Below are 14,697 nucleotides of genomic sequence, written 5' to 3' on the forward strand. Positions count from 1 at the left end.
ATCATCACCAGCAACAACTGTTACAAGCAGTAAAAATAAGATAAAATTCAGACTCTTAGGGAAATTGCGCCAAAGAGCCGAAATAAAAAGAGTCGTAGACATTTTTCGTTGCCCCGTCTACACTGTAAACAATTCGGTGGACCCTGAGCCAACGTGGAAGAGCGTGTTTGGCTCTAACTAGATGTGAAATTCGGCTCAGTGTGCGAAGGGCAGGTCAAAATAATTTGGCTCACTGCGGAAAAGGAGGGACATGGCTAGGGGAACTGGCAGACAAGCGATACGACAACCTCTCCTCTCTTCATCCCTACATACATTCGTACATATAGTATCTCTTTCTATGGCCAGCTGTTGCTCGAGTTGTTTGGTCTTCCGTTGGGTATCATCATCGTGTGGCTGCCACGTGTCGTTGGCAAGTCCATTGGGCAATTGGTCGATCGAACAATGGCATGGCCAATTAGTATGCATGCGAGTTTGAAAAGTGAACTTAACCTGCGACTAGCCGCAAAATTACCCAAAATACTCGTATGAAAAATGCATACAAAGCATTCGGCATATGCAGATACAATACGTATCACATGGGATATGGGATCGAGCAGCAGCAGCAGCTGTAAAATCAATCAAAAAGTTGTCAAATAAATGTCATACATAAGCCATACATATGTGAGCAGGATATGGCGAGTCCTCGCCCTCCTGTGGGTGCATAAATTTGCCCTTCTATATTTCCTTCTCCTTATACCCAAACTCATATACATTGCTCAAAGCGCTTCACAGTTGGCCCGCTCGTCGCTGAGGAACTGACGGATCTGTTGGACGACTGAGTCACTGCACTGTTGCGCCTGCGCCACTTGCTCCTCCGATAGCTGTCGCGTGCGGACCAGGAGTAGGGATGCGTTGTGCAGAGTCTGTGCCATTCCCTTGTTGATCTCGACCATGCCGTTGATGAAGCAGTTGTTGCCGCCGGCAAATCCCAGCGGATTGAGTGGAGCCAGCTCCGTCGATTGCCCCAGCATCTGGCAGAGGGACGGTAACTGGGCGATCTGCTGGACGAATCCTTGCACATTGGTGAGCGACTGCTGGCCTTCCTGCCGGAAGCTGTCTACCAGGCTGCCCAATCCGAAAGTGCAGGCCCCCAACTGATCCGTAATGTTGGCCGTGAGCTCGTCCAGATTCCAGGCCGGATTGCAGCTGGGATTTCCCACCAGCAGCTGGTTGGTCTCGTATATGGCATCGCTCAGCTGGGCCATGGCATCGGTGGTCAATACCTCCAGATTGCCCGTTATATCCTGCACTGTGCGCTCCATTTTGGACTGCAGCTGGCCGGTCGTCTCATCGCTCACATTGATGGCAATCTCGGCCAGATTGTTCACCACCATGGTAATGGGTCCATAGTTCGTGGTCTCGGTCTCTGTGTGGGTCTCATTTTGGACCACTGTCTCTGCTTGGATCGACTAAAAGAGTGATTTAAAGTTGAGAAAACGATTTTATATCATCAGTGCGGCTATTACTCACAGACAAACTTAGGAGAAGACAAATTATTCCAATGGTATTCATAATGATGTTTTCGGTCTATTGTTCCTGGGTCTTTGATTTTCTTGGTATATATAGTCGTTCACATTGGAATCTCAAGCGATAAGGCAAGCCATTACTGAATAGACATTCATATGTCATTTGTCTAATGAAAGACACCATCCACATAAGGTGCCAAACATAATTATACGACACTTTGAATTTGTTGTGGTGCATAGTTCTATAAATATTTGGAAAATTTTTCACAGAATTCATAAATGTTGTATAGACTCGAAAGGGTAAAATCAAGTCGATAAGGCCATGTTCAACTGTCTTAGTTTTCAGCAACATTTTCCACATTTCCACACCTTTTGTATTTATTAATCATTTTCTTCAAGGAATGGAATGAATCTTTTCTCGAAAAGCCTCGCATAGTCTGACTCATCATGATGTTTTCCCATCAAATGTCTTGGTATATACTCAAATAGTCTTTACATTCACATTGGAATCTGCCGCGATAAGGATTGACAACTAAACATTAGCTTAATGAAAGATACCGTCATCTCGTTTTTTTGACTAGTGAATACTTGTTTACACTTGCACTCCATTTTCGAAGGGAAATCGAAGGTGGTTTTTCTTCGCAAATACATTGTTCCGCATGTGATTGTTTTTAACAGGGGGCTTCCACGCGAATCAAGCTCGAACATCAATGGAATACCTGGAGCCAAACCAAAAAACATACGCTCTTACATAGTGGAGAGACCTTCTACTGAAGTGCAAGGAACCTAATGAGACAACGTATCTTTTAGCGCAAATAGTGAATCAGTTTCATGATGAGGTTTGTAAGGAGTACACTGCTGCTTCTGAGCTTTCTTTGGGTAATACTTACAATGTTAAGAATAAAACGTTTATCAACAAATAACTATTACAGGTGGAGAGTACGAGCAGAAGGATTTGGGACAAGCAGGGGCCGCTTTACGAGTCTACGAAACTACTGATAGCCGAGGAAAGCTTTAGGGCCCATCAACTATGGAATGACACGCATCACGCGATCTACGCACACGCCGAGCAAGTGCAGCAGGCAAAGGACACCCTAGACACTAAACAGCAGCAAGTGAGTGCGCGGCTAGAGGACTTCTTTGACCACCAATACACAGTGGAGTGGGGCTCCTGCTTCAAGCAACACGAGCGCGAAGTAGCCCACTTCAATAGGGAACTGATTGACAAGTATAGCATCTGCCGGCAATCTCTGGATAGCGTAATGGAACACTTCGAGCAGGAGGTTGTGCAGGAGGCCAACTTTCTGAATGTGGCCGCACAGAAGATTTCGGATCTATCGAAGATTTGTCAGATCTGGCAGCTGAAGCAATCCTCCTTCAACCATGCCGGCGTGCTGCTCTGCACCGTGGCCGGCATTGGAGGCATCAATCAACGCATGGCCTCCAGTCTGGAGCTATGCTGGGACATTCTGCTGGAGTTGTCGCTAGAGGAACTGGAAACACCCAGTTGCACTGCCTATCACCAGCTGAAGATGCAGTTCGATGTGGTCTATGCCGGTATCGAATCCTGTGTTATGGAGTGAGGGGGAAGAGTAAACTATGCTGCACTAAATCTTAAGAACCCTCAGAACTTTCGCACTCTCTCATGGTAAACCATTCACGAAAAGCTCTTTACAAATTGTTTACTTTGCCCCATGGAGGGGTTATATATAGCGTTATGAATGAGATAAGGGGCGATTAGTAGTCTCCAATCAGCACTTAAGAAAATCCAATGGGGTATCTCTGATGGTATTTTACGAGCTATAGTTGTGCCGATAGCAGATCTGACCGACCAACTGCTCCACAGTTAGATTTCACAGCTTGGCCGGGAAAAATGTTGCCTAAAGTATCTCTGCTCTTGCTGGGCTGTGTGCTCCTGAGTGCCTACGCGAGTGGCCACCAGGAGCTGGACAACCTGCTAATGCAGCAGCAGAAGGACCTGCAGCTGTCCAGCTCTGAGGTCGAGGCTCTGCGTCCCCTCTATCGCGAGCTCCAATCCCAGTACGACTATCTGTACAGCCTGAAGGTACAGCAAGGGGATGGAAGTGCTCAGAGCGAGGCGGTGACCGAGCCTCAAATGGATGCCAGCTACCTCCAGGGGTTCGAGGAGTTCCGCCGTCAGTTCTCGATGTATGTGGATGATGAGCCAAAGATTGTCTACGACACCTCGCTGCCCACGGTGGAAGAACTGATTGGAAAACCCAGTCCGGACTTAACCAAAGAACAGCAAGCGGAGTTTGAAGATCTGCGGGACATCTTACAGGATGTGATCGACGAGGCTCAGGAGGGGATCGATGATCTGGTGATGCGCGCTATTGATCTGGAGACCAATCTGCTGACTATTAACAAGCCAAAGATTGTCACGGCTGCGATTGGAGGCCTGGGATTTATGTCCAAGTACTGGGGTTTTGCAGAGATGGCCGCATACTGCAGCTACTCGCATGTGCCCCAGTTCCAGCAGGCTCTGCAAGCCGTCAGCGATGGCGTCGACTGCTACACCTACACCACGGGGCTGGTGCTGCGCATCCAGCACGAGACGGTGGCCTCCGTAAAGGAAATCCGGCAGAGTATCCGTGGCTTGGTGAACATCTACAAGAAGATTGCCGCCAAGCAGACAACTATGGGAAGGATACTCTCGGGCACCATTAATGCCCTGAGTGCGATCCGTCGTGTCCATGACATCATCGCCGTTGGCATCGAGGGCTATGGCAAGCTGAACAACGAGCTACCAGGAGCCGCCCTCAAGTCGGCCCAATGTGGCGTGGAGTTTGTCAACAGCATTCCACAGATGATAGAGACGGCACAGAACCTGACCGCTTGTATCGTTTACGTGGATACGGACAAGCCGAGCTACGAGTTTACCCTACCGGAAGAGGATCGTTATTGGAACACGGGCGCAGAGCCTCCAGAAATACCCTATGAGAATAATGTGGATGAGGATGATGAAGACGAGGATTTGGACAATGTGGATGACTATGTGGATCACAGGTAGTGGAGGTGCGTGCGGATTTCGGCGATGCCCCTCGCTGTCGCGATCGATAAGCCAATTATGGTTAATCGGAATAAACGTGAGATTGATAAAAAGCGACACCGATCGATATGATTAAAATATACTTCGAGCAAATGTCAGAAAGTGTGTGTTTATTTCTTGGTTCCAATGGACTGGCAAGGAAGCCACGGATTTCATTGGATTTCAACGTTTTTCATTGAGGTTAAATTACTCAATGCTTTGATGTCACATACCACGTTATTACAGTTGACTCTATGACTAGATTTGTGGTATCAACAGCACATTAACTGATACGTTCTTGATACGCAAAATAGTATTTAATCTATGACTAGATTCTGGACTTCTGACTTGTGACTAGACATCGCTCTCCTTGAGCTGCCGTACATATTGCTCACTCAGAGACTTGTTCAATCCATCGAGATTGACATGCACATCGAACGGAGGTCCAGCCGCCTGGGGAGTACTCTGTGACTTGTGCACATTCCTGGCGGTTGGACTGGGGGGTGGTTTCTCCGTTCCGTAGGCCTGGGGTATAGCAATCACGTCGGCCATCAACGTTTGGCGACAGAGGGCCGAGAGGGCACTGCCACTGGTGGGGGAGGCAGATGACTCCTTGGACTTCTTGCCGCCGCGCCGCAACTTAGAGGTGAGTGTGGCGAAGCCAAGTTTGCTGGAGATCTTTGCACTCCGACTGACGGAACGCGGCAGGCTGTCGTAGGCACTTGAGGTACCGGCACTCTCCTGATCGGTGGATACTTCCTGTTGGTACTGTTGCTGTTGTGGCTCCAAACTTCTGGCAGTTTCTTCAGCTCCTCCTCGGATGCTGCCAGCACTGATGCTCTTGTGAAGCGGAACCGCATCGCTTCCAGCCGTGGGTGTGGGTGGCTCCTGCCGTGGCGTTACCGGAGCGCTCTGCAGAAACTGCGCCTTTGCCAACTGTAGGCGGATGGCTCGCTCCGAGAGGGGAGTGACCGGCCGATCGGGCGGAAGTATCTGTGGTGGGGGGAACTCAAAGTGCTTGGACTTGGTGGGGGTCAACGAAGGGGTGGTCTTGCCCTCCAGCTTGCGCTGAATGCGCGGCAGTGTGTTATCCTCGCGGTTGGGCAGAGTCAGTGGAGGGTGAGCCTTGGAGAAGGTCGAACCGGAGCTGGTCTTGGCGATCTTGTGCTCAATATTGTTGCTGACGGTTGCGCTGTGCGACTTGTGCAGCGAGTTCTTCTTGTAAAGGTGCGCCCTTCGCGGCGGCACGGGAGGATTGGGCAGCTTCATTGGCATCCGCTTGGCCGCCGGCTGGGCTAGCCTCTGGATGCTGTCACTAGCCAGCGGGGGACGGACCAGGAGTGACCCCTGACGCAGGCCTTCGCTGCTCAGGCACTTGCGCAACTCTACTTTGGGACGGAGTGGCGCCAGTCTCTCCAGGCTGATGGATTTGTACAGACTGAGTGGGCGTGGCTGATTCTTGGATCTCACTAACTTCTCGGGCTTCTCCTCGACGCTATGCGTGGGGCTGTCTAGCTCCTTTTCGATAAGTGCAATGCCCTCGGATGCACTGGGCTCCATAATGGTGGTGAAGATCTTTCGCTTGGTCTTCACAAACACATTGGCATTGTATGTTCGGGCATGGGGCTCTGGCAGCGGAGGTGGTACAAATCCGCCCAGCTTCTTGGGTGGAGTTGCAGCAGCAGCAGGTGCTGCCGTAGGAGCAGGAGCGGATGCGGGGGCAACGCACTGACTCTGTTCGATAAGTTCACCGGGTTTCACCTTGAGCGAGCCGTAGATTACATCATCTGTGGCATTGGCGGTATCTAACTCATTCGGGGCCGTTGTCGTAAAGGAACCCAGCCGGAAATCATCGTCCAAGGAGCGCTGTTTCACCCGAAAGTTCTTGCGGCGCAACCGACGTGGGGTCTCCAGCACGCTATGCGTATCCGCATCGCTGCTGTCGCTCTCCGTCTTGCTGTTCTGCCGGGATCCCATCTTGCGCAGGCGTACCACCTTCTTCTTGGCCGCATTTGCAGTGACACTGACGTTGGTGTTGGCGTTGACATTGGCATTGGCCATTCCCATGTTGGAGCGACAAAGGGTGCCTGTTGTAGTGCTAGTCTCAGTCTCGTGCTCCATAGGCGAGGCCGCACTGTGATCCGTGAGCGCCAATTGATCTCGGCTGGAATTGTCGCAGGTGGCATACGCGGAGCTGCTCTCCAGCTGCTGTCCATCTTCGCTCGTAATGTTGATATCCGGCACAATGTCGCGCGGATAACGATTTGTGCCGCCCTCTGGAATGCAGGGAAATTCGAATGAATAAATGATTCTGAAGGAATCAAATTTCTGCCTACGTATGCTTAGCTTGAGGCACTGCAGGGATTCGAGCAGCCCTTGCAACTCCTCCTGGTATTCCAGTGTCCGCTCCTCCATGATCTCTTTACAGCAAGCTTCATCAAGTGGTGACTTTTGGCTCTGGAATGTAGAAACACACTGAATGTGTGCTCTGGATAGGAAGTTCTGATCCACTTACCAGCTCAGCCAGGCGTCCCAGCTCGCTCTGAACATCGGATATGGCGTTCAGTACGGTCGCCTTCATCAGGTTATTGGAGTAGTACGGATAAATGCTGCGAATGCTGAGTAAAACGGCCTGACACTCCCGCATCGAGCTCTGGTCCAGCAGGTCGGGCGACGCATTCTTTAGATGGCCAAACAGTTCATCGGCACGTTTTACGGCACCGAGCAGTGGGGCAAGATTCGTGTGCGATTCGAAGCTCTGCACGCGGCGAGAGTTGCTGTTGGGGTATAGCAAATGAAAAGAAAATAATTTTAAAGATGGGAGTACTTGGAGGGTGATATATGCCACCTACACGTAGTCATTGCACTGTACTTCCTCGTATTTGTAGATCGGGGTCTGCTGTTCCACCAGCGTGTGGGCGGTGACCAGCGGCGAGGCGGTGTCATGTATGTGCTCTTCCACTTCTACCATCACTGCCTCGGGTTCGTCGTACCTCTTACACTCGTGATCCGTGAGGGCATCGGTGCTGTCCTCGATCTCCTGCAGATGATCGTTGACGTCATTCAGCGACAGCGAAGAGGCCTGCTGCGAGATGGCCGGCCCTTGGTTACAATTTGGCGACACACTGTCCAGCGAAAGGGATCGGCTAAGAGTGGGCGAGTGCTCAGCAGTAGCTAATGGAGGGTTAAATATAAGATTTAAATTCATCCGAAGAGTATATGCACCAACCTTTGTTGCACTCCTTGTTGATGCGCCGTACATCTATGGGACAGTAGCCGGGATGGAGCAGGGCAAAAGTAGATGCCTCCGGTCCAATGCCCCTGGCCTTCTCCCATTCGTATAGCTTCCGCGTGAACTTTCTCGAGATGCCTTCAAATTTCATCACCTCGCCGTCCGAGGTTTTCACCTCGATCTTCTTGGACGTGTGATCGGGTGCCACGATGGCCTTAAGGCGCGACAATCTGCGGGGTAAACGTTCAAGGTCAATTTGAATGCAAGGAAAGGATCTCAAAGATTTCAACGAACTTCTCCTTGTCGTGCGGCTTGTGCTTGTACCAGCGATCGTCGTCTGATCCGCGGCGAGTAGACTGACTGTGCTTAGAGTTGCGCTTGAGGGAATCGTTATCGGAATTTATGCCACCCCCAGGAGTGCACTTCAAGCGGTTCCATTGCTCTAAAGAAAACGTGTACATGGTATTAAATTGGTGGATCTGGAGAGGGCTACATCCAAGTTGAGACTCACCCAACTTTTTCTGAAACTTTTCAGGCAAATCCTTTTGATCCGGCAGAGCACTCAGACCCTGTCCCTCCAGCTTCATCTGCCCCATGCTCCACAGATTCCAGTCGATTTTGGGTTTCACCTCGCCACTCTGGCTCCTGGCCGTGGGGCTGGCTGCCGGTGGTTCGTTGGTGGCATAGGAGCCGGCACAGCTCTGCTGCTTTGCTCGCCATTTGTGCAGCTTCTTCTTGAACTGCGGTGTGAGGTTCTGCTCCAGCTGCTCGGTGGACATGAGATCACTATGCAATAGCTGTGTGGGTGAATGCTCGTCGCTGCTGAGCTTGCCACTGACTCCGCCAGTGGCTCCACTGCACAGTTTGACACCTGAAATGGGGGAAGAGTATGAGTCTCATTTTTGCATTGGGATGGAGAGCTCGGGATCCTACTGCGATTACTGGCGCTGGAGCGCTCAAACTCGCATTGCTTTCGCTTAAAATCCAAATCTAGTTTGAGTACGAGAAGTTGATAATGTTGAAATATCTCGCCGTCTTCAGTACCTGGGAAATTCTTACGATTTGGCGTTGTCGGCTCTGAGAAGTCACCGCTGGACAGATCCTCGCTCTCTGCAAGAAACGAGGAGAATTAGTTCTAGGTATTAGAAGTCCTTGATTGGACACTCACCGAATTCACCAAAGAAATCCGAGTGTCTGGAGGGACTACTGGGCACCGACGAGTTGCCTGGCGAGTGAACACGCCGCATCCGAGGCATGGTCTGACTGCTCACCATATCCTTGGGACTTTTGAGTGGCGAATGGAGCTGGGGCAGATCGCTGCAGACCTGATTGAGGTTCAGCGGACTCGGGGGCAATTTCTGGCGTCGGCTTGTGGTGGACTTGATCTCTGCCACATGATCCTCGGGCAACACCTCAAAGTCAGAGAATGCTTTTGAGCGACGCAACGACTTGCTGGATGAGGATTTGGTGGGCAGTGCGGCGGCAGCCTTAATACTATCCAGGCGCTCATCGGTGGCCGATTTTCGGAGCTCCACCTCAAAGTTTGAGGCCCGCGAGTCACAGCGTGTGTCGCTCTTGGAGGAGTCGCGGCCTGAAATGATGCGATTTTTTTAAAAGCTGTCTTTCAAAGATCATCTTCAAGGGAATTACGAATGTTTTGACGTAGACCAGCCTCGAGGTCATCCATGGAACTGGCCGAGCTGATGGTTCCGGGGGTCCCTCCCGTATCGCTCATAAAGTGTCCTGACGAGGAGCTTATAATGCTGTCAGCAGAGCTGCTGCCACCTACCTGGCTAATCGGAACTTTGAGGTACCTGCAATATTGTGTGAACAGAACCTAGAATCGAGTCTTTGAAGATCCACACATGACCATACCTCTCCACTTCGTGGTTCAGCGGCACAAGGACATTCGACTCTGGGGCTCCTCCCGAACCAGAGGGTGGAACATTGGCTCTTTCCCATTTGAATGCCGCCTTCACTTTTGTCCATTTTGATACCTTGGACTTGTTGTCGCTGTAGGTGCTCTGGCGTCGTAGGAGGTACGGACGCGAGGAGTTCGTCTTCATTGGACGCTCGCCTTTCATGAACATATTGATTTCCTCATCCATCATGGATTTGCTGCGCTCGCGTATGCTGTGGATTAAATTAAAATTAATAAATTAAAATTTATCTTCTGGAATCCAATGTGCAACACCTACCGCTTGAATTTTCCCTGCTTGAATGGTGGCACTATCTCAGTGCCCATCAGTGACTCCAGGCAGGTGAGGGAGTGTTCCAGCTCGTACTCCGTGTCTGTGGTGCTGGTCTTTTGGGGATGCCTTGGGACTGCTTTGGGTACTGCTGCTTCACTTGTCGTTGCTTGCTCCGCCTCCTTCTCCCCTGCCTCGTTTTCGATGATGGTGGCCAGCTTCTGCTCCAGGAATCCCTCCAGCAGCGCATACGTGCGTGTCAGTTCGTCCATGGCCTCAATGGCTGAGTTTAAGCGAGTCTTTAGCGGCTCAATGGTGCCTCGATCGGCACGATACGGCTGACAGAAGAAGCACGTGTGCTTTCCATGCTCGCACAGTGGCAGATCCTTGGCCTCACGCCGCTCAAAGTTGGGTGAGGCGGAGAGGTTACGGGCACGAGAGGCGACGGCGGGAAACTGGAAGATGTTCTCCTCGGCGCGACCGCACATGGCTGGCGGTGCCGTGGGCAAGGACTCGTAGTGTAGGGCATTGGTTTTCTGGCGGGATCGACGTGGCTTGGGCGGTGGTTGCAGGGGATACATTGGTTGCTGCTGCGATGTTGCTGGTGGTCCCTGGTCCAGATCCATTCTGAGGCGCGTATTTGGGAAATGATCAATCGGATCGGATCGGATCGGATCTGAGATCTGTTTGTTTACTCTGCCAGATACGCCACTAAAAACGCACACAAGACGAGAAAAACCGAGAATTATCAAAATCGGGAGATTGTTTATAAAAGAGGAAGACAAATGTAGAACGTCTGCCGCCCAGCACACACACACACATTAGACACACATACACACACACAGAGAGATCGTTTGGGTGGTTTATGTGGATGTGAAAATGTCTTAAAGTGTTACGAATAAAATCCACGAAAATGTAAACAATAATTTCGAAACGAAAAATCCAATTCAGCACGTTTCTTCACATGTGCAAAAGTTTTGAATATTTTTCTAAAAATATTCACGCGTGTGGTCACTTAAACGGAACGGAAAACCAATCTCGAATGCACTCCGGCCGTGCTTCGGCTATATGTACGTACATAAGTGCTTTGCTTTGCTGCCCCAAAGCGGGATGGGATCCAAAATCGATCGACAGGCTGCCGCTTGCCGCCGCAGATGAACAAATAAAATCACGTTAAATAGAAACGCTGCCGCAAACTATTTTTAAAACGCTGACACTCTTTTGTTTGCCTCCCCCATGGCGATCGCGTTCGCGTCCGAGCACCGTCCATCCCATCCCCTGGCACTCCCCACACCACACTGTGAAGTACGCACACTTCCTTTCTTTCAATTTTAGGTTACACAAAATTCATATTTCCAATTTATGCGAAAGTGCACGCACCCGACTGGTCGGGGGCTGGGGTGGCGTAGATCATGTGTATCTGTGTCCGCCTCTGTCTGTTTGTATATACTTCTTCTTTCACGAAGGCCCCCATCCAATTACTTTCACTAGGCGTTTCGCCACTCTTTCAGAATTTAAATCGAAAATGTTGCCACACATTGAATACACATTTTTCGTTTTCCTTCTTGGCCGACACAAGGGAGATGGGCCCCACTTGCACGAAGTTGTACGATGATGCTATATCTAGTATTTGTTTGAAAGAAAAACAATAACAAATTATTACTTGCACTTTTCTTATGCACACAATCGCCCGCCTCCACCGCAGAAATTTCTTTTGTCGGCTTGAGGTGTTTTTTTCGCGTATTTTCCCTGCGAGCAAATTTTGAATCCGTGCCGTGCCGCTCGTCGGTCAAAGTTATTCTGAGAAATGCTTTTTGTACGCTTCGGAAAAGTCGGAAAATGTGAGATTTATTTTTAGAGAGAAACCACAGTCGTTCTCTTTTCAAAAGTTCAATACAATACACTTCTCTCTTAGCCTGCTGCAGTTGTTTTCCAACATTCTTTCACGTATTGCTTTAGATATTTGATTCAATATTTCAAGTTAACACTCGTTGGTTTCGTTTTATAACGACCATTTTCCACAATCGTGCAGTAACACTCTTTTTGAATTTTCGGCGCAGGTATCGCTGCAAACTATCAAACTATCGCCATCTGACATGTATATCGATACACGTAAACTAATATCGGCGGCGGCGAGGTTATGCAAAAGCAAAAATTCTCTGGTAAACTGTTTTAAATTGGATAATTCTGAGAGAAATGCAGTCGATTTTGTCGTCAATGCGAGCCCTGGCCTTGCGCCAGCCCACGGGCGATGCCATACGGCGCCTGCACCTGACGGCCATCAGCGAAGCGGCTCGGAAAGGCACCAGGGAGAAGGCCCGCAAGAAGAAGGTTAAAGTGGAAGTCAAGAAGGTGGGATTTATTCCACACAATCAACGCGACAAGAAGTGAGTTGGGACAATAGCCATTCCATTTGGAGATTAATTCATCCATCCTCTTCTCAGAGTCAACGTGAAACGTGCGGACAAACATGTGGACGACTCCTGGAAGCAAGTGTCCAAAGACGATGTTTACGTGGGACGCTATTACCGCTGGCCGGTGTACAGCGTGGCCGAGGCCATACAGTGCCACCGGGAGACACATCATCCGAGCATGTATAATGTGCCCAACGCCCCCCTGAATGTGGAGATTGAGCTGAACATGCAAGGCGAGAAGGCGACTCGGTTTGTGGACAACTTCCAGCGCATGGCTATGATTCCGCACAAGTTTGAGCATGGCGAGGAGCGCAAGATCATTGTTTTCACCAAGGGAAACGTGAGGAATATATCTTAACTTTGATTGGATTACTTATTGAATAATCCGTTTTTAGGACGAAATCTTAGAGGCAAGAGAGGCCGGTGCTTCGCTTGTCGGTGGCGTGGAACTGATCAAAGATATAACAGGCGGCGAGCTTCTGCTATCCGACTACCAGTTCATTATTGCGCATCCCAACATTCTGCCCGAGCTGGTTGCACTGCGAGGTCTGATGAAGCGCAAATTTCCAAACCCAAAGAGCGAAACGTTAGGCGCAAATCTGGCAGAGATGATTGTTAAGTTTTCTAGTGGCATTAGCTACAGTGCAACAAAGGATGAATACCAGCAGAACTTTGGACTAATCTCCGCCAGTGTGGGACCCCTGGACATGGATGCACAAAAGCTTGAGGAAAACCTCAAACATCTGCTGCAGGATATCAACACCATGCGCCCCAAGCGCGAGGGAAAGTTCATAACTCGAGTTTTGCTCAAGAGCCCGCCCAGCAGTGAGCAGCTCAAGATCGATCCGTTTGTTTATGTCCCCGAGATGTGGGACAAGAGCTCAGCGAAGGTGAAACGGGAAGAGGTTAAGAAGCAGGAGGAGCCAGGGGAACCCCAAGAGGCAGTAGCGGCCAATTAATTATAAACATACATGGCTATGTATTTGTATTGTTGATGATTTCGTTTGTGCATACTTTAAACTTACATCTGCTATAGAAAGTCTTCTCCAGTCTAAATAACTTTGGTGTGGGGCTATTGGGCTATTGCTAGGCCTTCTGGGTGGGTGCAGTTCGCTGCTGGTGGTGCCGGACCATCTCCAGCTGCTTCACTCGAGTGTAGGCTGCGCTGGCTACAAGAACCACTATATTCGAGGTCCACCAGAGTGCCGACCGAACGTCGTGATAATACTGGGTGGCAATTAACGTCTGAGCACAGGCCTTGGCTGTTCCCGAGATATTGTGCGTTAGCGGTGAGGTAACCTAAAATCAGGCCAGATAAGCATTTACAAGAAAGATTTGGTCTCCTCTTAGCTCCTCACCTGTATTTCCAAAGCAGTCACAAACCCGATAGCGAAGCCACAAACACCACTTAGTACCATGGCAGCCCAAAACCACGCAGCCCACAAATGCTGATAGGTTATGATGGTCTCCAGCTCGCCGTTGATGATGATCAGGGGCAGAAAGAGCAGGGTGGAGTACAGATTGTTATAGTAACTGAGGAGCCACACCTCCTGATTAACGTGCGTCAGCGACTTTTTGGTTTGGATGGAGAACATGGCCAGGGCCAGGGAGCTGAGAACTCCAAAAATGGTGCCCCGCCAGGAGAACACCGTTGTGAGGCTTTCCTGATCTACGCCCAGCCAAAAGCCAATCACTATGACGGCACAGCACATCAAGCACTTGAAGCTAGTGCGTTGGCGCAGGATTACATACGTTAACACCACACTGAACACGGTTGTCAGGGAACGTCCGATGTAGTAGAAGGCTACCGTGACATAGGAGAGCGATAAGTTGTTGGCTCCGATCATCAGCGTGTACAGCACGGACAGCGGCAGAATTTTGCGGAAAGTGTCAATGTCCATGGGATTGCCTTCGGGGAAGGTGAAAACGCTAGGGTATTTGCGGCTGAGGCGGCTCATCACAAAGCATATCAACGTGGATACCACACACTGAAACCATGACATGAACAGCGGGGCTCCTAGGTTTACTGCGTCGCTACTCAGCAAATGTTTATTCACAAACACGGTCAAGATGGAGGTGCACCTGTGGGACGGGCTCTTAAAAATAGTCTACGTATTTTCCTCTTGCTGCTTACCAATACAGGGCGACCACGAAGACTATCTTGAGGTATTTGTTAACCAGCCGGTTGTGCTCTTCCAGGTTTTGATACATTTTGTGCGCGTTTTCCCCTACTTTGTGCAATACTTAAATTGTTTTCCACGTATCTTCCTATCGAACCCGGTCTATCAGCTGTTTTCACAGAATTAAA

General features: G+C 49.9%; 6 protein-coding genes across 8 annotated transcripts; 3 read left to right on the plus strand and 3 right to left on the minus strand.

Moving 5' to 3' along the window:
* Window positions 1–657: 657 nt before the first annotated feature.
* LOC108154342 lies at window positions 658–1,619 on the minus strand. Its single transcript, XM_017284604.2, has 2 exons — window positions 1,510–1,619; window positions 658–1,448 (listed from the first exon to the last, which is right to left on the minus strand). Exons 1-2 carry the CDS (start codon window positions 1,549–1,551, stop codon window positions 756–758), a joined length of 735 nt encoding a protein of 244 aa, XP_017140093.1. The 5' UTR covers window positions 1,552–1,619; the 3' UTR covers window positions 658–755.
* A 666-nt stretch (window positions 1,620–2,285) lies between these two features.
* On the plus strand, window positions 2,286–3,177 carry LOC108154403. Its single transcript, XM_017284673.2, has 2 exons — window positions 2,286–2,384; window positions 2,438–3,177. Exons 1-2 carry the CDS (start codon window positions 2,337–2,339, stop codon window positions 3,086–3,088), a joined length of 699 nt encoding a protein of 232 aa, XP_017140162.1. The 5' UTR covers window positions 2,286–2,336; the 3' UTR covers window positions 3,089–3,177.
* A 162-nt stretch (window positions 3,178–3,339) lies between these two features.
* Window positions 3,340–4,677, plus strand: LOC108157064. Its single transcript, XM_017288899.2, has one exon. The coding sequence runs from the start codon at window positions 3,379–3,381 to the stop codon at window positions 4,534–4,536; it is 1,158 nt and encodes a 385-aa protein (XP_017144388.1). The 5' UTR covers window positions 3,340–3,378; the 3' UTR covers window positions 4,537–4,677.
* Window positions 4,669–11,849, minus strand: LOC108157063. 3 transcript variants are annotated; one of them, XM_017288897.2, is made up of 14 exons: window positions 11,639–11,849; window positions 9,985–10,686; window positions 9,662–9,919; window positions 9,437–9,600; window positions 8,955–9,377; window positions 8,846–8,896; window positions 8,720–8,776; window positions 8,298–8,657; window positions 8,081–8,228; window positions 7,784–8,016; window positions 7,407–7,728; window positions 7,070–7,331; window positions 6,891–7,011; window positions 4,669–6,830 (listed from the first exon to the last, which is right to left on the minus strand). In XM_017288897.2, the coding sequence occupies exons 2-14, from the start codon at window positions 10,599–10,601 to the stop codon at window positions 4,909–4,911; spliced, it is 4,938 nt and encodes a 1,645-aa protein (XP_017144386.1). In that variant the 5' UTR covers window positions 10,602–10,686; window positions 11,639–11,849; the 3' UTR covers window positions 4,669–4,908. The 3 variants fall into 3 exon arrangements, with proteins under 3 accessions (XP_017144386.1, XP_017144384.1, XP_017144387.1); XM_017288895.2 differs by having other exon boundaries at window positions 8,720–8,896; XM_017288898.2 differs by lacking the exon at window positions 8,720–8,776 and having other exon boundaries at window positions 8,831–8,896; window positions 11,639–11,848.
* Window positions 11,850–12,079: 230 nt separating this feature from the next.
* LOC108156536 (39S ribosomal protein L1, mitochondrial) lies at window positions 12,080–13,445 on the plus strand. Its single transcript, XM_017288044.2, has 3 exons — window positions 12,080–12,362; window positions 12,420–12,729; window positions 12,785–13,445. Exons 1-3 carry the CDS (start codon window positions 12,172–12,174, stop codon window positions 13,346–13,348), a joined length of 1,065 nt encoding a protein of 354 aa, XP_017143533.1. The 5' UTR covers window positions 12,080–12,171; the 3' UTR covers window positions 13,349–13,445.
* On the minus strand, window positions 13,358–14,696 carry LOC108156537 (GDP-fucose transporter 1). The gene is made up of 3 exons (XM_017288045.2): window positions 14,524–14,696; window positions 13,748–14,471; window positions 13,358–13,688 (listed from the first exon to the last, which is right to left on the minus strand). Exons 1-3 carry the CDS (start codon window positions 14,598–14,600, stop codon window positions 13,476–13,478), a joined length of 1,014 nt encoding a protein of 337 aa, XP_017143534.1. The 5' UTR covers window positions 14,601–14,696; the 3' UTR covers window positions 13,358–13,475.
* Window position 14,697: the final 1 nt, after the last annotated feature.

This window comes from Drosophila miranda, chromosome 2 (genome assembly GCF_003369915.1).
Source record: "Drosophila miranda strain MSH22 chromosome 2, D.miranda_PacBio2.1, whole genome shotgun sequence".
NCBI classification, from domain to species: domain Eukaryota; kingdom Metazoa; phylum Arthropoda; class Insecta; order Diptera; family Drosophilidae; genus Drosophila; species Drosophila miranda.

Coding starts and splice junctions, on each gene's coding strand:
- LOC108154403 (XM_017284673.2), top strand. CDS start 2,337: ATGATGAGGTTTGTAAGGAGTACACTGCTGCTTCTGAGCTTTCTTTGG. Junction 2,385..2,437: donor TGCTTCTGAGCTTTCTTTGG/GTAATACTTACA, acceptor TAACTATTACAG/GTGGAGAGTACGAGCAGAAG.
- LOC108156537 (XM_017288045.2), bottom strand. CDS start 14,600: ATGTATCAAAACCTGGAAGAGCACAACCGGCTGGTTAACAAATACCTC. Junction 14,472..14,523: donor TTCGTGGTCGCCCTGTATTG/GTAAGCAGCAAG, acceptor CCCGTCCCACAG/GTGCACCTCCATCTTGACCG. Junction 13,689..13,747: donor TGACTGCTTTGGAAATACAG/GTGAGGAGCTAA, acceptor GCCTGATTTTAG/GTTACCTCACCGCTAACGCA.
- LOC108157064 (XM_017288899.2), top strand. CDS start 3,379: ATGTTGCCTAAAGTATCTCTGCTCTTGCTGGGCTGTGTGCTCCTGAGT.
- LOC108156536 (XM_017288044.2), top strand. CDS start 12,172: ATGCAGTCGATTTTGTCGTCAATGCGAGCCCTGGCCTTGCGCCAGCCC. Junction 12,363..12,419: donor CACAATCAACGCGACAAGAA/GTGAGTTGGGAC, acceptor TCCTCTTCTCAG/AGTCAACGTGAAACGTGCGG. Junction 12,730..12,784: donor TTGTTTTCACCAAGGGAAAC/GTGAGGAATATA, acceptor ATCCGTTTTTAG/GACGAAATCTTAGAGGCAAG.
- LOC108157063 (XM_017288895.2), bottom strand. CDS start 10,601: ATGGATCTGGACCAGGGACCACCAGCAACATCGCAGCAGCAACCAATG. Junction 7,729..7,783: donor CAACAAGGAGTGCAACAAAG/GTTGGTGCATAT, acceptor ACCCTCCATTAG/CTACTGCTGAGCACTCGCCC. Junction 7,332..7,406: donor GTACAGTGCAATGACTACGT/GTAGGTGGCATA, acceptor ATACCCCAACAG/CAACTCTCGCCGCGTGCAGA.
- LOC108154342 (XM_017284604.2), bottom strand. CDS start 1,551: ATGAATACCATTGGAATAATTTGTCTTCTCCTAAGTTTGTCT. Junction 1,449..1,509: donor GTCTTCTCCTAAGTTTGTCT/GTGAGTAATAGC, acceptor TCACTCTTTTAG/TCGATCCAAGCAGAGACAGT.